Source organism: Quercus robur, chromosome 10 (genome assembly GCF_932294415.1).
Source record: "Quercus robur chromosome 10, dhQueRobu3.1, whole genome shotgun sequence".
NCBI lineage: Eukaryota > Viridiplantae > Streptophyta > Magnoliopsida > Fagales > Fagaceae > Quercus > Quercus robur.
In genome coordinates, this window is record NC_065543.1 from 47,278,504 (window position 1) to 47,301,072 (window position 22,569).

Sequence of the window (22,569 nt, forward strand, 5' to 3'; positions counted from 1 at the left end):
TAGTAGTAAAAATAATATAAATAGTAAAAAAAGCTTGCTTTTTAATTAATGCCAAATGCAATTAGAGTTAGGATTTAGGACACCTGATGTGGCTTAATACAATCAGTGGGCTAGACTTGTTTTTGTGGGCCTTGAAGTCCAATCCATGTAACAAAGAGAAAAATGAGCCCAAAGTCCCAACCTGTGTAGTGAAATGATTGTGGGCCAAAGATGAGTACAAAACAACTACAATTCCCAGCTATTTTTAATTTTAACCAATCAACCTACATAAGTAGTCAACAACTACATGAATCTCAGAATCTCTTCCAATATTAACGGTGGATTCATTCACAATAAAGCATCCTCTTTGAACACAACCAGGCCAGGCCTTGTAGCCTGATGGTACCCGGTACCATGTGTATCTTTGAGTTAGGGGGTTCTATCCCCATAATTTCCTAGCCAAAAAAAAAAAAAAGCATCCTCTTTGAACTCTGTAGAAGCCAAAAAGAAGAGGCATCTTGGTATTTTTTTAATGCTCTGTGTCTCTCTTTATTTAAAAGTTACCTAAGAAAATGAAAATTATTTGCCATGCCGAATAACTTTTTTTGTCACCATGCATCACTTTTTTGCCTTAAAAAGTACCAACAATATGGCCTCAGTACACCACCACTCTTCAAAGCAAAGCTGTGCGTACTATGAGTCTATAACACCTTTTTTTTGCTTTCTCAATTAGTGGTCATCGATCTTTGTGGTAGTATAGCGTGTGTCTGAGTACTAAATAGAGAGCAATGTCATCGATTTTGAGAGACAATAGGAGAGCAGGCAATGCACTTGTACGCAGAATGGTAAGCCTTCCAAGGAACATTATAGGTGGATTTTCAAGAGCAATGGGTCATGGTAGAGACCTCATGGGAATAGGAGGAAGAAGAAATCAACATGTACCATCAAACTATCAACTGCAACATCCAGAGGAGCAAATTAGTACTACTGTTCCAGAAGAGTGGGCATTTCTAACCAGTTTTGAAGATCAATATGGTTCCAACCATCCATTTTTCTATGCTTGTCAGTTCATGGAAGCCCTGAAGATAGCAGAGGATGATCAAAAGTTTATGTTCGTGTACCTTCATGCACCAGAGCACCCTTTCACTCCCTCTTTCTGTAGGGACACTTTGTGTTCAGAACTGGTGGTACAGTTTCTTGATGCTAATTTTGTTTGCTGGGGAGCACTGGCTAATAGAGAAGAAGGCTTGCAAATGGCTACAATATTGAGGCCTGCCAGTTTCCCATTCTGTGCTGTGATAGCTCCTGCCCCTGGTGATAGCATAGCAGTGCTGCAACAGGTTGGTTTGGTATTCATTTCTAGAATAAAATTTAGAGCTTTTGTTGTGCATGTTCACTTTCCCTTTCCTCTATATTAAAGCAGTAGTCGTTGTAATAAGAAAGATAAAAAAAATTAAAATGGCTAAAATAATCAAATTGTGATAAATTTTATGCTTGTATGGTCTAATGTGATGCAATTTCCTTGTTAGCTTAGTGCTAACATGGACCATGTGGCACACTCACTGTTATGTCCCACTAGCTGCTCCTAATAGTAACAATGACGATGCTTGAACTTATTGTTTTGTTCCTGTTCTGTCTATGTATAGATGGAAGGGCCAATTTCCCCTGCTGAACTGGTGGAGATTCTGCAGAGGACAATGGAGGAGAAAGGGTTGGCTTTTGGAAGTGCAAGGGCCAAGCAGGAAGAAAAGATAAGAGCGGATCGTCGCCTCAGAGAAGAACAAGATGCAGCATATCTTGCATCTCTTCAGATAGACAAGGTGTGTGAGTTGTGTGCCTATATGATATTACATGTTTTAGGTCCAATTCAAACTATTAAGTCTGCAAATTGACAATGAACCAATAACATTATTGCCCATCTTAGGAAAAGGAAAGATTCAAGAACTTGCTTTCAGGAGAGAGAATTCAGAAACCAGTAGAAGCTCCTTCTAATAAACCAAATTATGATAAGCTTAGGAACAGTCAAAAACAGTATGTTCAAGTCAAAGAGGGTGCCATTACCAAAGAAACTCAATACAAAGAAGGAGCAAATAGGGGAACGAATCCTCAAGCTACCCAGGTAAGTATTTGTGCTACCAAAATAATTTATGTGAGATTAAAAGTATTTATTGTGTTAAATCATTGTTTTCATATTTCAGATTTTGATAAGGTTTCCAAATGGTGAAAGAAGAGAGCAAAGCTTCGCAAGCACAGACAAGGTCCAGTCAATATACAGATACATAGATTCATTAGGCCTCCCTGGTATTGGAAACTACAGATTGATATCAAGCTTCCCTAGAAAAGTCTATGGTGTTGATCAGATGGGAATGACTCTCAAAGACAGTGGCCTCCATCCTAGAGCAAGCCTGTTCTTGGAGGCTATGTGACATTAGTCATTGGACACATGCGCATACATGCCCACATATTCAAATGTATGAAAATTCCAGGAACACATCCAATGTATCTTTCTTTTTTTATTCAGAAAAAGAAAATAAGTGTATCTTTTTATTTATTATACAATGTGCTTTAATGTCTAAACTTGTCACATCATTGATATACTATCTGTACTATGAGCATTTGGACATTAAATTCATGCTGAAACACAGATTAGGCCTAGTCAAATAAATGCCGAATTGCTGATCACAGCCATGATCAAAGAGTTCACTTATAAAAACAGCTCGCCCACAATGAGTCAATGACGTCCCAAGTGACCTATATTTGTAGCTTTCTCAAAAAAGTACTTATACTTATGGTTAGGTTGCAACAATAATCCACCTGCTCATCAGTAATCTGCTATTCAACAGGTCTTCTAAACATCTCAACTAAAATAGAAATTCTCAATTGGTTTAGAAAAGGAAATAGTGGATTCCCTCCCTCCTTTCGATGAGCAAGTTTGATCCAGAGGGGTATGATAAAAAGATTTAAACCAATGACCTCCGCTTAATAAGACATTATCCGGACTATATTATCCAAAGAAATAGTACAGATTTCTTTACTTACTATCTTGAAAGAATTATATTCGAGATCAAGAAAGTGGATTCTTTTCTTCAACATAACTTCTTCAAACCCCCAATTGAAGGAAAATTATTGCTTTATATTGTATTTATTACTATCATAATGGAAATTAGTCACACCCCAGGTGGGTAATTAGTCTTATTTTTATGCATCATATCAATAATTTTCATTATATCAAAACATGCTTGATACACCTCATTCAACATATTTGATAGGCTTGTGTTACTATTTATTATATTGTTTCTTCTAATTTCTACCTAACTACCGTCCCATCCACTCACTTAAAATAAAGAGATTCGGAAATTTTTTTATGTAACAACGGGCATGCAGGTTGATTAGGCTATGATAATGCAGTGACCTTGACTTCATAGTCTAAATCTCTTCCAGAAAAATATGCTCTCTTTATTGAAGAGAAGTGGGTGAATATAGGATTCTATATTTTTGTTGCTTACTGCAACAGTAGCATTTTGTATCTTTCTTCAAATAATCAAATCCCACATCCCAAACGGGGGAACAAAGAATATGAAAAGTAGAAAAAAGCAGAATCATTAGAAAGTGATAGCTATAGTGTTGTGGTTTATTACTTGAAGATTTCTTCACTTATGGAGAGAATAAAAGAAAAATATGAGTTTATATCATAGCTTATTTAGCTTATTGCTAAAAATATGCTAAAGTATATTTGTATTTTGAAAAAGTAAGAAAAAAATGAGGTTTTAAAAAAATGTATATAAAAGTTAAAAAGCAAAATGCTAGCTTTTAAACTAGTCTCAAACACGCACGTAATTTTGATGAATTATAGTGAGCTGCATAAATTCTCTTCTATCGGTTCACCTTATTCTAATTATGCATCTAATTGACAATTTGGAGAAGACATGAGAATCAAATGAGAAAATTGAAATTCAAGTTGATGTAAGAATCTAAATTTATTCTTCTTTTGGACACTTCCAGAGCAATCAAAGAGAAATGATATATTCGTGTCACCAATTTTCTTCACCAAGGTCCATAGTTCCTCAATTCTTATTCTACTAATAATTGAGGTCTAGAATTCTATCTTGTGAGTAAAAATTGACAATTTTAATTTACTCATATATGACAAATAAATAAACAAAACAACAGCTAGAAGGTGGAAAATGAGATTTTTTTTTTTTTTTAAAAAAAAAAAAAATTGCCTTACTGATAATAGATAGATTGTGGAAATAGTGTGAACATTGCAATGTACCTAAATAGGACCCTTATCACCCTTATCCTGAAATGTACCAATCGAAATCCCTAGGCAACTATCGGCCCATAAGTCTCTGTAACTCAATCTATAAGGTTGTTACCAAGCTTATAGTGAACAAAATTCCGCCTATGCTCCCTGGGTTGATCTCTCCTCTCCAAACAGCATTTGTTCCTGAGAGGAAAGGGGTAGACAACACAATTATAGTCCAAGAGCTTATTCATTCTATGTCCAAGAAAAAGGGGAGCAATGGGGTTATGGCTATAAAGATAGATTTGGAGAAAGTTTATGATCGCCTAGAATGGAGCTTTATCAGGGATACTCTTTCATTGTTCAAGTTCCCTAAAGACCTCATCACTTTGATTATGAGTTGTGTCTCTTCCTCTTCAATTGCTATTCTTTTCAATGAGGGAGCCTTGGAATCGTTTTGGCCATCTTGGGGTATTAGACAGGGAGACCCTCTATCTCCCTATCTTTTCATTCTTTGCATGGAGTGTTAGGGGCCTTGATAATGGAAAAGTGAAAAGCAAAGCTCTGGAATCCAGTTAAGGCATCTCGAGGAGGGTTAGCTCTCTCTCATTTATTCTTTGTGGATGACCTTGTCTTATTTGCTAAGGCAGATAGGAAAACTATGTGGTTGTCAGGGATGCCTTAGATACATTTTGCTACTTATCGGGTCAGAAGGTGAGTTGTGAAAAGTCTAGGGTATTCTTTTCTTCGAATGTGCCCCCTGAAGATAGGTTAGCTTTTTGCGATTTGCTGGAGTTTAGATCCATCCCTACCTTAAGGAAATATCTGGGGTTTCCCATCAAGCATACCTCCTCTCCCCAAGATTTTAGCTTCATTATTGAGAGAATGCAGAGTCGTCTAGCAAGCTGGAAAGCAAATCTTCTTTCCATTGCTGGTAGGCTGATTCTTACCCAATCAGTAACGTCTACCATCCTAAACTACTCAATGCAATGCTTTGCCCTTCCGCCAAAATTTTTGAAGAATGTGAATAGCTTAGTCACAATTTCCTTTGGGGATCTCCTAAGAACAAGAAAAAGCTGCACCTTATTGGTTGGAAGAAAATCACCAAACCTAAAAAGAAAAGAGGTTTGGGGATTCAAGCTGCTAAGGAAAAGAACACGACTTTGTTAGCAAAATTAAATTGGCATTTCAACACTGAGAAAGATTCCTTATGGGCTAGAGTTCTCTCCCAAAAATATGGTACCTATAGAAGACCTCAGAGCCACCTAGCCTCTCCTAAATCTTACTCTTCCACTTGGGCGGCCATGAAAAAATGGAATGTTGTTTCACTAGAGGAACAAAATGGCTAGCTAGTAAAGATAGTAGACTATCCTTTTGGTTTGATAAATGGCTAGATAAAGGGCCTTTGAGGAGTTTAATAAAGGGGCCTCTAAACAAGGGTGAAGACTAGCTTCTTCTAAGGGATATAATTGGGTTCAATGGGTGTTGATGGAATATATTGTTCTTCTTCCCAAAGCCCCTGACTCTTGAGATAAAAGCCACCCCGATCCCTCTCTCGAGTTATGGTACTGATCATATGACCTGGATCTCCTCCCTAAATGGTAAGTTTGAGCTCAAGGAAGCATACAAGCTAGCTATATGTGAAGATATCTATTATCAGCCATCCTTTCTCCCCTTTCTAGGAGAGTGGGTTTGGAAAGTTCCAACCATCCCCAAGGTACGGTGCTTCCTCTGGCAGTGCTGTTATCAAAGTATCCCAACCCATGCTATCCTTGCTGCGAGGGGTATTGACCTCCCTACTTGCTACCCAATGTGTAATGGAGCCTCAAAAACAATTTTACACCTCTTGCATGATTGCCCCCTTGCCCAAGATTTCTGGAATTCCTTTCCTCCCTCCATGCAGCGCTCTTTGTTCTATGGAGCTAGACTGACGGATTGGCTTTCATTTAAATTGCTATAATCCTCACTGCACCGAAGTCCCAGGTATTGATTGGGGAATTATTTTCTCACTTGGGATTAGGACCTTATGGCTTCATTGAAACAATGTGGTTTTTAGGGACAAAAGTCCTAGACAAAACTTGAGAACCGAGACTCTTGCTATGGCATCTGAAATTGCTTATCTTGGGTTGAATGAAAAGAAGGCAACGACCCGGCATACCATTCAGGTGAAGTGGCTATGGCCACCCATTAACTGGTTCAAGGTTAACTCAGATGGGTCGTCCTTAGGCAACTCGAGGATTGTAGGTGGTGGTGGGCTTATAAGAAATGAGAATGGAGAATGGGTTAGAGGGTATGCTAGGGCCATTGGTGCTACCACGAGCGTGGCAGCAGAGTTTTGGGCGTTAAGAGATGGCATTCACCTATGCGTTGCTCTAAATCTACAGGCACTAATCTTTGAGCTAGATGCGAAGTTGGTAGTTGATTTGCTGAGGAAAGATGAAAGGCTTGAGAGTGGAAATGATACCATTCTGTTGGACTGCAGGAAGGGCTTGGGAGATATTCCTATGGTAAGAATTCAGCACTATTACCAGGAAGCCAACAAGTGTGCAGATGCCTTGGCTAGAAGAGGAGCATGGCTTTCCCAGGACTTTGTCATCTTTTTGGATCCCCCCTCGAATGTATCCTTGCTACTTAGTTTAGATGCAATAGGGAATTTGTATGATCGCAGTGTTTCAGCTGCTGATCATTTTGTTTAGTTTTTATTAAATTCCTTCTTACCAAAAAAAAAAAAGGGTTAACATCCTTAACCCCTTTTCCTCTCTCTTTTGTGTGTAAGTGTGTTTATTTCTCAAAAAAAAAAAAAAGGGATAATTGTCTCACATTGTTTAAGAGAGTGTGTTGTAGGTAGTATAACTTGCTTCACCTTCCCTTAAAAGTTACCATAACTTTTGAGTGGAGTTTGTGGCATGCCTTTATGTTAAAACCCCTTTCCCTCTCCCCTGTGTGTGTGACTGTGTTTGTTTCTAAAAAAAATAAATAAAAAAAAGGTTAGCACCCTTAATTCTAAACTCTAAACTAGGCAATAAATGAAAATTCATAAAGACTCCCCAACAAAAAAAAATAATGTAAATAAAAACAACTAAAAAAGTGAGTTCAAGTTCACTTAATTGGTAAGCGCCTACACCAAAAACTAATTAGTGCTTTGGCATGATGATATAAAAAAAAAAAAAAAACAATCATTATAAAGTAGACATTACAGGTGGAAATTCTATCATATGTATATAAATAGTAATAATAAAAAAAAAAAACTAAATAATGGGTGGATTTGTACATTTAAGGATGTTTTTACTTTTAAAAAAAATGTTTTTTAGAGTCTTCAAATAACCAATAATGTATAAGATGATAATTGAAGTTCATTATTCCATTTGAGAATAAATTATTTAGCATTTTGTTAAAAAAAAAATGATAAAAGTGTGCTAAAGTATACTTATATTTTGAAAAAAGAAATTAAAAAAGTTATACATAAAAGTTAAATAACAAAAAGTTAGCTTATAAGTTATTCCCAAATACAAAAATAGAATTACTTTTAACTTATTTTCTTTTATTTAGTGGATAGCTATAACAAGATACAGTACAACCCAATTTCTTTCGTTTCTATTACCACTTAACAAAAGCATAAGCAAAAAGTCTAGATGCAATGGGCTTAGAAAATCACACCTGGGCCTACATGGAGTTATCAAAGTCATCAATAGCTGCCATCAAAATGCGAATGCTTTCAATTGGTTGGGGATATCATGGAAAATGGAGATGGGCCAAGCCCGTAGATGGTTGAGGCAGTTTTCCAACAAACTTCTTCCGAAAAAAGCCTTGGCTTGTCTCCTTAGTCCTCATTATTTATTTATTTATTTTATTACTCTAATGGGAATAATTATTGCTGGCAAAAAAATTATAACTTTTTTTTTTTATTATTATAGAATTTTAAATTATAGTGTCCACTTCATGATTGTATTTGTAGGGACACGGTTCGAATCCTAAGCCCAAAAATGTAAAGGATTTAGGTCCAAAGAGCCCAATATAATGAATTTGAAAAAAGTGGGTTGAAAATCTAAGTTCTAATGAGTTGGGTAGCAATTATAGTGGATCCAAATGACTATAAAGTAAAAATAGACTGGTTGTATTTAATGAAAATCGTCCTCAATACAGTCCGAGGAGATCAATTCTTGTATATATCTCTTGAAGTTAGTTACAAATATTGTTCTTATTGCTATAGTGATTCTCTCTTAATTCTCTAATCCCACATCATTAGGGTCTTCTCTTTGTTTTATATTATTTTCCTCCTTTCATCTCTACCATCCACGTTTAGAGTAAATTGTTGGTGTTGATCCTTGTCCCATCAGCAGTTTCTTGAAACCTCTGATAGTAGTTATAAGGCTAAAAATTACTGTTCAGGTATCACTTCCTCATTAATGCGGCCAGAGAATTAGTTACAGAGTATTCAATACAGTAGTGGCAGCTTTCTCTTAGATATTTCTTAGTCCTTATCTATCTCGTACCTCCTGGATATGTATCCTTACCAATAGAATTTTCTAGAATATTGTTCTGGATGGTGGACCACAGCTTTGGACCTCGGCTTTGATCAACCGAGGTGGCATCCCTTCTCGGATCACTTTCCTGAACTCTCATGACCATACCTCACCTCTTCATTCAGTGACACAAACTCCCTTGATAGTGTTTCCCCGTCCTCAGACTACCTAATGTCTTCGGATTGGGCCCCCGGCCCAACATATACATAGATACGCACTATTAGGCCTACCAACCCTACAATATTTTTTATCATCAGACCAAAACACTAATCGATTTTTGGTGTAAGTGGAGATTAAACTCTAAATCTCTTATTTAATCGTTAAAATTTTTACCAATTGAGCTAATTAGAATCTATAAGATTGAATTACAAAGGATTACAAAGTATGAGAGGGTGAAATCGAGTTTATATTTTAGGGGTCAAAGCATTAATCAAATACTGTAATTTTCATTAGTAGTAATCTTTGAACAAGTTAGTAGTTTATTGACCACTTGGACCTATTCATTAAAAACAATTTATAATTATTTGTCAACTTTTTAAAGTTCAAAAGTTGAACTACATTATCTGTAATGATTAGGTTATATTTTTCAAGATTTGTGTTGTCTTATCAATAAATCTTGCCTATCCCAAAACAAATTCATGTGCCTATAGATAATCCAAAACTTGATCTAAGAATAGGTTTCACAGTATTTATTATTATTATTATTTTAAAGCTTATTTGCATATGTACTTCATTTTTTAAGGTCGAAATGTACAATTGTACTTATTCTAACTTTCAGTAAAATAAACTTTCAATTATAAAACTAGTCCAAATGTGCACTTACAGAATTTAATTCTTGCAACTAGTTGAAAGCTTAGGGATTTTTGTTCCTTAGGAAATTTTAGAAATTGGTTAATAAAGAAGATTTTTGTTTTGTTTTTGGAATGGGCCACCATCTACAGCTATGGGCTATGTGATTTTTTTTTTTTTTTTTTTTTTTTTTTTTTTTTTGTGGCTCTTTGGGCCCTTTTTTTTTTTTTTTTGGGGGGGGGTGGGGGGGATTGAAACTGGATTTCAATTTTGGAGAGACTAGATTTTTTTTTGAGACAAAAAATTTCAAATCTATATATGTATATCTATGTAATTTTTTCCTGAAATTTTAAGGAGAGCCATGGCCTTTGTGACCCAATGATGTCTCTTATAAAAATGAGAAATTCATGATTTAATTTGTTAGAAGGGTGTGAATTAAACTAATTGGAAAAATTTTTAAAATATAAAAACTAATATAAAGTATTAATTTTTCCCATATGGTTCCGCCACTTACAATTGTAGAAAAAATACAACCCAAATTTAAATAGTGCAACCGATCTCCTGGTCAGTTTCTCGTTCACGATAGCAATGTATTTTGTTGGGCACAAGTTACTGATATTGATATATAGCAATTGCTTGTGACTTGTAATGTGAAGCAAAAACTGAGTTTTGTTTCATTTATTATAAATTAGAGTTCAAATCAAAACCAAAGCGGCAACTTTTGAGTGAGACATAGTACTGCAAATTTTCAGGCCTCACTTATGGTTGTGAGACTATATTTTGGTCTTTCAACAAATGACGAACCATTATGATAGAAATCAATTTGTGTCCACTAGTCACAAATAAGGTTGTTCAACCCACCTAGATACTTGACTCACCCAATAAATTCAACTGGATCTAAGCCAACTATCGTCCGACTCGACTATTCTAGTGGTCAGTAGCGAGTTGGTTGATAGTCTTCTCCCCCAAAACTCAAAAAAAACTTGAACCAACTGACTAGTATAAGATTTTTTGGTGGAAATTTCTAAATTCAGTAAGATTTCCACTAAATCTAGTCGGATCTCACCAAATCTTGTGAGATTTATGCCAGATCTTGTGAAATCTCATCAAATTTTTATTAGATTTGGCAAAATTTCATCAGATTTTCACCATTCAATCTTCAAATTTTCACCATTTTCAGATCTACGATGCTGACCAAACCAACCACCACTCATTGAAGGCCCAATCTAATTGATTAGATCAATCTCTCAGGTCAACGACGGTTGAGACATGCACTGCCTGATCAAGTCAGGTCAGATATGAGTTAAGCCTAAACTCAATTCAATCCGACCTGTGGACAGCCCTAATCATGAGCTTTTTTATTTAACTTTTAATTTAGTTTGATTACGTAAAAAATAAAAAAAATAAATAAAAAAATAAAAAACCAAATAGTTGATATCATTATCATACGACACTCAAGTACTCAACACCTAATCCATCGCTATTTTGTATTTAATAAGTTACAAACAAAATAAAACACACCTAAACCATCGCTTTTTGCATTTGTTACAAACAAAATAAAACAAAACGAAACAAAGCAAAAACAAAAGGAGGTAGTGCCTTTCCTTGTCCGCACCGTTTTGCAAAACACCACAGCAAGTTGCTTTACCATTTCTCTAGAACATAGTGTCACTCGGACGTTACGTATAGTATGACCATGTTGCAAGCTTCCAATAGTCAAAAATAAACTACAAGAAGACAATCACACACTTCGTACCTTAAGACACAACTTTTGGGACCGCAAAATAATGAAGCCTAAACAATGTCTTTTATCATCACCACAACAATATACTTCCAATAAGTCTCCCAGCAAAGGTCAATTTTTCGACCAGGATCATTATTGCCTTAGGTCCCTATTGATCAACCTCCACAACCATAGTGTAAAAGTAAAGTAGCTGTATACAATTAAACAAATACCTTGTTAGCAATAACTTTTGCTAGCAATGTGGGTACCCATGTGATACACACTATACCAATTTAAGTTCATTATAGCTAGTTAATTAGCTTTGAGTCTTCAAGATTTTCAAGTGGGGCACTCAAGTTTTCAGCATTTCTTGGTAGAAAAGAGTTAAATTTTTATATACGTATCAGAAAGATAACAACACATGGTATCCACTATGGCACTATCTGCATACAAAGTAGATGATCTATCACCATCTTATTCTATCTTCACTATAGGCACTAAGGTGTAGTGGTAATGCACTCATGTATGCTTGGCTAACAAGCATGTTGGTACCAGCTACTAGTGTGGCGTGCTTGTATCATAATGGCATTGCAATTTTGACCATATATGGCTTATCTTGTGAAGATAAAATGATTTCAGATTAGAATTTAGGTGAACTTACTAACATTTCTTTCCAGGTCCAAAAGATCACTAAAATCTGACTAACTTTTCAATCGAACTGAATTCATATTGCAGTTACTATGTTCCGGTTAAGTTCATGTGCTTTTCATTTTTAGCGGATCAAAACCCTTAATTGTGATAGTTCTGGCTTTAAATTCATAGTCCCAACTTTAAATTGCCGTAATAGATGTGGCAGTTCTTAAAAGCGTTGTATTATAGTGGCGATTTTCAAAACTACTAAAAAAAAAAAAAAAAAACAAAAAACAAAAAAACAAAAACATTGCTATAGAACCAGTTTTTTGTAGTGGTATAATAGTAGCTAATTGTATTCACTTTCTCGGTAACCATTGGATAATTATGATTTCATTATTGCTAATTTTCACATTCTTTTGGGATGATGACCTGCATGATCACTCCTACCGCAATGGAATCTCCTTAGGGACATGGCTCTATTATTTTAGACATAGAATTTGCAAACATCGATAAGAATAATATAAAGTGAATGTAAAAAAATTAGTGCCCATACATGAGAATGATCAAGAAGAATTACTTCAAAAGCTAGCTATGAGAATAAAATCTACCACCTAAATAACTTAGCTGTTTACAGTTTACTCATACGATTCCTCTTTAGTAGCAGAACTTTGCTATTTCTATATATATATATATATATATATATATATATATATATATATTTGCTTGGTTGCTACGTAACCTTTTAAAAAGCATGGCAATGGCAGCCTTTTCCAAACAGAACATATTTTTATGTGCGTACACACTGCCCTTAAACTACATTAATTTTTTTCTTTATGCTTTATATTCTATAACTAATTAACACAAACTTCAAGAGGATAAAATCTAGGAAGACTTGGAAAATATACATTCTTCAAGGTTTGTGGGGTCTGGAATCTATTCTCTCTCAAGGACTCAAACCCAACTTTACAAAGGGGTATGAATATGTATCATACTAGCTATGGTTCCAAAAATTAAAGAACCTTATACATTGTGATTGCATGACAGTTGGTTTTTAGAGACAGTGGACCAGTATTATTCTGCAACAGTACTCCTTTATTTTTGCCGAATAGGTAGTTGAGAGAGTGAGTGGGTCTTTGTGAAAAGAAGAGAGAATTAAAGAATGGTATGAGAAGAGAAGCATTTTGAAGTGGCAAGCATCATTGCTCAGAACCCCAGAAAAAGAGTGACCAGGTTGAGGGCCCATACCTTTGTGCTATATGCCACACTATATTAATGCCAGGCCATGTTCAAAAAGAATTACTACTAGTAGCTTGTAGGTTTCTACATGGGAATATGGTAACTTTCAAAAAGAAAAAATGGCTTAAATTTTGAAGTACACAGCAAACACCCATCTTTCTACTAAAGTGTTTAGCAAAATACTCCTATTTTAGAACTTAATTTTTGTGTGAAACTTATTAATGTCTTCAAAATTGAGTTCTATGCGTATTTTTTTAGCAGAACTCGATATTAGCAATATCAAATTCTACTTAAATTATAAAAAAAAATTTAAGTGGCAAAATATGCTAATGCCGAGTTCCAAAAACATTGATATTTTGCTAAATACTTTAGAAATATGAGTGTTTTGCTACATGATTTTTGCCCGCTTTCAAAAAACATAGTTACAAAAATTTTATATGAAAATTTTATCATACACTTCTTCATGATCCTGGCCATTTTGGTATTTCAATTTTGATTAAATGTACTGCTTTTAACTTGCACCTTCTATTGGAACTGGAAGTACTGATGTGTGTGTTGAATTTCCTTGAGTGAAAACTGAATGTGGGGGCCCTTTTTACCTCGACATACAAATGCCTTTTTAATATCTTCTTCTCTTTCTCTTCAGAATTCTGGTTGAACTTCTTAAAAGCTTGAGTTATGACTGACATGAACCTCAAAAAATTCAAAAAGGAATGCACCATAAACTCATGGACATCTAAAAAGTAATAAGCAGTGTTAAGAGACACTTGAAAGAATGACTTCTAATTGGTGTAATGTCATTTTCACGAGTCTATTATCAACATTATTTTTTATTTTACCTTAATAACAATATGCTATCATTTTAAAAAAAAAAAAAAAAAAAAAAAAAAAATTACAATATGCTATCGCAACGATGGTGAAAAATATCATGAAATTTTTTGCCTCAATAGAAAAGCAAAATCGTGGAACATGGAAAATCACTGCAAATAAAAAAAATAAAAAATTAAGAGTTAGATCCCAGGTGAGGAGAAATGTTAGAATATTAATAAAATGATTAGATTTATCTTTTTTTTTTTTTTTTTTTTTGAGATAGAAATCCTACTTTAGCGTAATCTAAAGGTATATGTGTGTGAAACTTCATTTTGGAGACTTGAATCCTGATCCTTCCCTCCCACCCTATAAGAACCTGTACTTGTAGAGTGATTATCATGCCAAGGGTATGCTCACTCACTGCACAGGAACTTATACTTGTATAGTATTAAAATTGCACAATAAATTCACTATTTTCACTATTTTCTAATATTATAAATAATGTCTCAATTTCATTAGTCATTCCAATGGTACCAAAGACTTTAATGGCTTGTATAGATGTCGGCACGGTGGTCTTCGACTACATTGACATCGTGTACCGATGATCCTGACATTCATAACATCTAGCTAGCAAGCCCCACTGATCAAATAAAGGCACTATGGTCCTACAGCATTATTATTTCCTTGTGGAATTATTACAATGATTTTATGACCCCTCTTTGGAGTAGAAAATATAATCTGCCTCTTGAAAATCTGTTAAGCATGTTAGCTAGACTTTTGGAATCTATGAGGCATGCATTGCGGCCAAGATAAAATTAAAAAAAATGGATGTCATAATTGTGTCAACAATCAAGGAACATTGGTTTTGTTTTTTGTGCTTGATAAAAGAAAATGTATTAACTGATTATGTTAGCTTCACTTTCATCTCATTTATTTGTATTGGTGTATGCTTTTACCATTTCTAAACCGAAATTATTAAATGACTGTTTGTTTGATTGGTAATAAACAAATAGGTAGCAAAGTGGAAGATATAGCCTTAATTACTTCATGGACAAAGAACTCTCTGATAAGAGTTGTAATAATCAAGTCACCCATATATCAACCAAATTAATAAATGAGTTTCATGTGAGAAGTTGAGATCACTTCTGAAAAATGAGTAAAAAATTGAATAAGATAGCATTCACTCATTGGTTATTTACATTTTTTTTTATAATATTATAGATAATGTATGATAGTATTTCAAATTTATAATGTCCACTCTATGATGATTGCTCTTTATCATCAAGTCAAAACACTAATTCATTTTTTGTACAAAGGGGATTGAATTTAGATCTCATATTCGATGCAAAAACATTTATCAATTGAGCTAACCCACCCATTCATTAGTTATTACATACGTGATTTGGATATAACTGTTACTAATAAGTTAGAAAAGATACCCTTACCTTGTGAACAAGGAAGAGCAAATCTTAATCAGCAAAAGCCACATGGTACAAAATTTGGTCTAACACAAAATCATTACAAAAAACCTTTTGAATTTCAATTATCAACAAGCTCTTTCTTATAGTCAAAAGCAATTGCACAATTTGTTTTCTTAGGTCAAAAAAATTATACCCATTTGGAAAAGCAAGGAATTTGTTCATCATCATGGTTTAATTGATACAATGATTAGAATGGTCCACCAAAATCCAAATGTTCAACTGTGCTCTAGTACTCCTACAGCACTGGATAGTGGAAACTGCACCGTGATATCATATCATAAATCTTGACCTCAAATTTTCTGAAACAAACATAGAATAAGAGAAACAGCACCAACCCAAGACCTCTAACTCTTCCCCCCCCAAAATGGAAAGAAAGTATTACAATGTAAAAAACCAAAAGAAAAAAAATATTCTGCAGGTAGGATATAACTGAACACAAACTGAAAAATTGGAGTACTAGACATGCTAGAACACACAAACTAAAGTTATTAATTTCCAAATTGGAAACTCTTTGTTACAAAAAACAAAAGTGAAATAAAAAATTTCAAAAAAGAAGAGAGGAACAAAATGGTAAACCAATGAAGTGTGATTCCTCTCTCTTGAAAATCAGAGAAAAGAATAAAATAGATTCCACACTCATTGGTCTAGTTAAATCCAAATCTAATGTCATCTCTCGATCTTTTTAATTTCCAAATTGGAAAACTTTGTTACAAAAAAAAAAAGTGAAATAAAAAATTTCAAAAAATAAAAAGAGGAAGAGATGGACAAAATGGTAAACCAATGAAGGGTGATTCCACTCTCTTGAAAATCAGAGAAAAGAATAAAATAGATTCCACACTCATTGGTCTGATTAAATCCAAATCTAATGTCATCTCTCAATCTTAGTATTCCCTTTTTTTTTTTTCTTGGTTGTAGAGTCTTTGTAGTCACTATAGGTCTATAACTGAAACTGTGAAATACCCTCTCTCTCAAAGACTCAAATTTTGGGAATTTTAAAAGAGTCTTTTGACCACAGGCTGTTATGGGCTTAAGAAAAAGTACAGCCCCCACCAATCCAGGTCTTTTTTAATATGCTCGTGCTTGAAATTTCTTTGGTGTCAGAGAAAAAAAAACAAGACACTATGCTCTCTATCTGAGAGAGAGAGGTTTGTTTATAATGTTGGAAATGGTGAAGAAGTGAGAAGTAGAACTAAAGATTGGTTATTTTCTTTGAACGGTTTCTACTGTTTTGTATGGACATGAAGGAAATAGATTCAGTTCCATGGACAAAACATAGAAACAAACCGTTTTGTGTAATCCATCACACAACAGGACAACAACACCAATGCATACAAACACAAATTGTTGCACCAAAACAAACAACAGCACAACAACAACGTTCCTCAAATGAACTTATTGCTTCACATTCTCCTACTTCCCACAAAACTCACTCTTCAATCATTCCCATGCTTCTTGTTGCTTTCCTTCTTGTAGTTTCCTTGGTTAGCCCTGCTTTATCAGATTCCGGTCACTCTTTACCGGCCAACCAAACTTTTCACCCGGCTTCACAGTTGAACAAGCTGAAGAGGGTCACAGATTATCTCACCAAGATCAACAAGCCTGCTGTGAAGACAATTCAGGCACATAAATTTTGTGTATTTCATGATGTTTCTCTATGTGTCAACCAATATAAATTGTTGTGTTTTATGGTTTTGTGATCTGGGTTCTTGTTTATTTTGCTTCAGAGCCCTGATGGTGATGTTATAGACTGTGTTCCTTCTCATCTCCAACCAGCTTTTGATCATCCTGACCTTAAAGGACAGAAACCATTGGTAATTTCAAAATTTTCTTTTTCTTTTTCCATCAAGATCATTGATACTCAAACAAGAAAAGAAATTCCACTAATACTTGGTATTTTTTTTTTTTTGATAGGACTAATGCTTGGTATTTGAATGTTTATAAAGATTGTTTTTTGGATAACTATAGATTCTGTGAGATAATAAAAGTCTTCAGTTCTACAGGATTCACCAGAGAGACCAAAAGGCCTTAACACAACAGATACAGTGGCAAAGAGCTTTCAGCTATGGGCAGAATCTGGTGAATCATGTCCAGAGGGTACTGTTCCAATTAGAAGAACTACAGAAAAAGATGTTCTAAGAGCAATTTCCATTGACAGATATGGAAGAAAACCAGTAAGACATGTGAGGAGAGACTCTTCAGGAAGTGGTCATGAGGTTAGTATTCTAAAGCATTTTCAAGTTTAGAAATAAGAAATTTTGGTAAATAGAAATGAAAACCGAATTCTGGAAATCTGTTTTCTTGCAAGTGATATCTTATTAAAGCTTATGCAATTTTTTTTCCAGATTTGATTTTTGTTTCCATCATTCGAAAGGTTATGTGTAATTTTCATTTTTTTTTCTCATTCCTAGAATCCTTCCACCAATAAGGCTAGTTTCACACAAAAAGCCAAGTTTCCTTTTTTCCATTTTACCTCAATCATTTAGAGTGTTTTGGTAAATAGGGAGCAGGGAATTATAAAACCTTAATTGTAAAAATTGGCTTTGAGTTACAGAGTACTCTGTATTAGGTAATATTGAATTCATATGTTATGATGTAATTTGGATAATGGGTATGCTACTGCTTGCTCAAGAAGTATTTTACTAGTTTTTCTAATTCTTGTGCTAATATCTAAATTAGTTAAAGTCAAAGTTGCATATTAATAAAATGACTCATAATGTACCATATTCTTCTCAACCTGGACAAACTTTACTTTATATTTCACATCTGTATATTTCAGTATCTAAGCATTGATAATTTCATATTGCAGCATGCAGTTCTATTTGTAAATGGAGATCAATATTATGGAGCAAAGGCCGGCATAAACGTGTGGGCACCTCAAGTAACCGATCAATATGAATTCAGCTTGTCACAAATTTGGGTCATTTCTGGTTCGTTTGGCCATGATCTAAATACCATTGAAGCTGGTTGGCAGGCAAGTCTATCATTGTGTGATGCTATGCATTTTCTTAATGAACAACCCATTGAACTTTCTCTAGTAATACTAATTAAACTTCCAAATAACTACACGTGTATCATTTGAATATATTTAGTTGTCACTACTATGGTACAGAATTTAGTTTATTCAATTGTTGACAACAAAGATTTTCATCATTTGGATTAGTTTTTGGAAGCTGTTCAACTACTCCTGGGTATTATTACAAAGGTTTTTATAGAGTTTAATAAGATATTGTGATCATATTTCTCCAGGTTAGCCCAGATCTGTATGGTGACAAGAATCCTAGGTTCTTCACTTATTGGACAGTAAGTATTGTCTACTCTCTTTTCCTCTTAAATATTAGAAACATAATAACTAGTGCTGACATTTTTTCAATACAATCACAGACTGATGCATATCAAGCAACTGGATGCTACAATTTACTGTGCTCAGGCTTTGTCCAAACCAACAACAGGGTTGCTATTGGAGCAGCAATCTCTCCAAAGTCCTACTACAATGGTAGACAGTTTGATATTGGCTTAATGGTTTGGAAGGTAAGCCTTAGCTTCAATCAGTTGACAAATAATGTTACATAGTGTCTTCTTTGGACAAAATCCTTAAAAAAACATTTGGTTCAACATTGCATAATCATTCATTAGGTGGCATTAAAGAACTTAGAGGCAAAATTTCTTGACATAATTCTTTCTGATTTTTTTATTATTAAAATGTAAGATTCCTTTTAAAAAAGGCTTCCTGATGCATGAGCTTTTCTTCTTTAATAAAGCACTAACTTTTTTTTTTAAAATTATTTTTTCAAAGATTGGGTTGACTCCCACCATCTATTATAAATTGAAGAATTAAAAGCATACTTTTCTTTTTTGCATTTTCCCTAGTATTTACTCTTACATTAATGGTTGTGATTTCTTTCCCTTCATTTGTAATGAAGACTATATAATAAGATAATTGGACCCATGTTAGGGAAATTCATTGTGTTTGCCTTTATGCAGTCAAAGACATAATGAGAAATAAGGAAGACTTAAGCAATGTACATCCAAAGTTTAGCCAAAAAAGTCACTAGAACATAATTTTTTTTTGTGTGTAGGACCCAAAGCATGGACATTGGTGGTTGGAATTTGGATCAGGACTACTGGTTGGTTATTGGCCAGCATTCTTGTTTAGTCACTTAAGAACTCATGCTAGCATGGTACAATTTGGAGGAGAGATTGTAAATTCTAGATCATCGGGTTATCACACAGCTACTCAAATGGGTAGTGGCCATTTTGCTGAAGAAGGATTTAGAAAAGCTTCTTATTTCAGAAATTTGCAAGTTGTTGATTGGGATAATAACTTGCTTCCTCTAACAAATCTTCATCTCTTGGCTGATCATCCAAATTGTTATGATATAAAACAAGGGAGAAATAATGTTTGGGGAACTTACTTTTATTATGGAGGTCCTGGAAGGAATGTAAAATGTCCATGAAGAAAGAAAAAAGAAAAGCACAGGATATAGAGAGTAGCCTATATATTTTTTTCTCTATTTTTTTTTTTTCGTTTTTTTTTTCAAATATGAGTTTTTAGATTGCATCTTAGCCTTACATTGGTTTGGGTGTCATAAAAATTTTCCCACAAAATTCCATTTTTACTAACGAGTTACTATTATTCATCCCACCTTTGGGAGTATGTAAATTTGTGGAAATACAGATTATCAATAACAATTGAGTTGTGTGATGTTCTCAGTTCTTCACCTTTTTCTTCCAAATCCTTGAATTATATGGAAAATAAATAAATAAATCAATGTTACAGGCAGGAACACGTTGTCAACACCCTTAGGCCTTAAGTAATATTAGCATCCTTGTGTGCTATTTTAAAAGAAGAAAAAAAATGAGGTGTGGACTTTTTTTTTTTTTTTTATAAAAAAAAAAAATATATATATATATATATATATATATATATATTAACCTTACTGTTTTTTTAACTTATTTGTCTTCATTTTTTTAGGTAGTAATATTAAATACATGTTAGGAATATTTTGAAGTACAGAAAAGTTAACCCAAAAAAAAAAAAAAAAATCTATTCCAATCATATATATAAAATTTACAATATGTTAACCTACCAAACCTACAATTGCCATTGTCATTGACATTTAGAAAACCCATACCACTTCCACAAATATTTATTTTCTTTGAAAGGAAGGACAATGCAAATGTGCTAGTGGTATTTATATATGGCTTTGCATGTGCGGTGCATCAAAGAAGCAAATTCTGAAGGAAACAGACAGATTTACACAATGGACAACCTTTGCATAATATTATAATCTATACCTTAACTTGGATCCCAGCTTTCAAACAATGAATTAACTAAAGTAGTATATCTAAGTAAGCACAATACATTATTCATATTAGTAAGCACAACACAACAATTATTAAAAGAAACTTGAGATATTGAAATACAATGAACCCAATACCAACAACAACAAACAAGCATTTTCCTCGAACCAAGTTTGTGCTATCAAATATTGACTTGAAGTTGAGAATTGATTAATACCAAATTGGGAAACATATAATTTTCAATGTCATTTGTCTTTTTCAGTTTCTTAGAAAAACTCAGTGCCATTCCCCTTTGAGCCAGATGTCCTAATCTTAAAAGTCAATGGCATAACCACTTGAAACATATCTTAGCCAATCCTCAAATAATCTTCAGTTGATAAAAAAACAAGGGGCAGCTTTTGCATGATAGAAGCATATTATGATGTCAAATTATTGCCTCAAAACTCCTAATGTTCACTCTATAAACACCAAATATTAGTTAAAAAAAAGTGGATACCTGATATCCAAACTTTGTAAATGGTTGACTCGTATGTATAAAGTGTGGACATCAAGAGTGTGAGACAATCATTACCCTAATATAATAAGGGTTGAGATCCGATACAGTACTTTTAAATGGTTGTTAGGTATGAATGAAGTGTGGATATTGAGAGTGTGAGACAATTATTTCCGTAATATAATAAGAATTAAAATCGGATGCAATACTTGTAAATGATTGTCTGGTATGTATGAAGCATGGACATTGAGAGTGTGAGACAATCATTGCCCTAATATAATAAGAATTGAGATCCGATGCATTACTTAGGATGGGGAGAAAGTTGAATTTTTAACTTTCAATCTCATATGCCAATTGCACTCAGTGCAGATCTCAATCCGTAAAATAGAATCCAAATGCATTTTTCATTATGGTTTGTTATGAAAGATCAGTGATTCTTTTTATAAATGATAAGGTAAACACAAAGCCACCATTCTACCACATGAGACTGAGAGCCAAGGCCCAGAGGGAGAGGATTAAGAGCAGTAACCTAAACTAAAGGCTAGTACCTAGTGATGATTGATGATTGCTTAGGTAAGAAATTCCAGATAGTGTATATTGCAGAACAGTTCATATGTTTATGGAAGGAATGTTTGGTTATTGTCATGAAGCTGTCTCTCATCATCAAAGACATGGATACTGACACAGACACTTTGTAGGACAGAACAGAAAAAAGCAAAAGACATAAAAAAAAAGCTGGTTTCTTTTGTTGTAGAGGGGGAGCAAGGTTCAAACTTCAAACAGAAGCTGTTCTATTCACTTTATTGGGTTACATCTTACAGGACATGAATGATGAAGCCCATAGGTATTTTTGAGAAACATGATGCACTGAAACAAACAAACAAAATAGGTGTGATTGTGTGAATAAACTTTTTCTTTAGCTTTTTTCACATTGAGAGCTTAACAAAATATTTAAAATTGTTTTACTTTCTATCAAAGGGATTGCTTGTGGACAAATTTAGGTTCTGTTTGGATACCGTTTATTTTGTTGAAAATTGAAAATTTATTTATGAAAACACTGTAGCAAAATAATTTTTAAAACGTAACAATGCTGCTGGGGGTTTTGTTTCCTGTGTTTTTCATTTGTTGGTTGGGTCATGAACAGTGCTGTGGGACCCAACACTTAAAACGCAAATGCAAAATAAGCATAGGCAAATGCACGCTTAGGGGGTGTTGGATATATGCACTTAAAAATTGAAAACATGTATAGAAATACATGTAATATTATTTAAAAACTGAAAATATGTGTTTGAGTGAATGTACTAATTGGACCTTAGTGGCTGGAAACAGTGTTGAACTATTTTTGAAAAATTCAATAG

The 22,569-nt window shown here is 34.0% G+C and overlaps 2 protein-coding genes across 2 annotated transcripts; both read left to right on the top strand.

The window, feature by feature from the left end:
- Window positions 1–629: 629 nt before the first annotated feature.
- On the top strand, window positions 630–2,556 carry LOC126702925 (plant UBX domain-containing protein 10-like). Its single transcript, XM_050401790.1, has 4 exons — window positions 630–1,319; window positions 1,626–1,799; window positions 1,904–2,098; window positions 2,178–2,556. Exons 1-4 carry the CDS (start codon window positions 768–770, stop codon window positions 2,403–2,405), a joined length of 1,149 nt encoding a protein of 382 aa, XP_050257747.1. The 5' UTR covers window positions 630–767; the 3' UTR covers window positions 2,406–2,556.
- Window positions 2,557–16,340: 13,784 nt separating this feature from the next.
- On the top strand, window positions 16,341–20,119 carry LOC126702318 (uncharacterized). Its single transcript, XM_050400985.1, has 7 exons — window positions 16,341–17,036; window positions 17,142–17,228; window positions 17,418–17,630; window positions 18,224–18,388; window positions 18,664–18,717; window positions 18,799–18,945; window positions 19,494–20,119. Exons 1-7 carry the CDS (start codon window positions 16,650–16,652, stop codon window positions 19,869–19,871), a joined length of 1,431 nt encoding a protein of 476 aa, XP_050256942.1. The 5' UTR covers window positions 16,341–16,649; the 3' UTR covers window positions 19,872–20,119.
- Window positions 20,120–22,569: the final 2,450 nt, after the last annotated feature.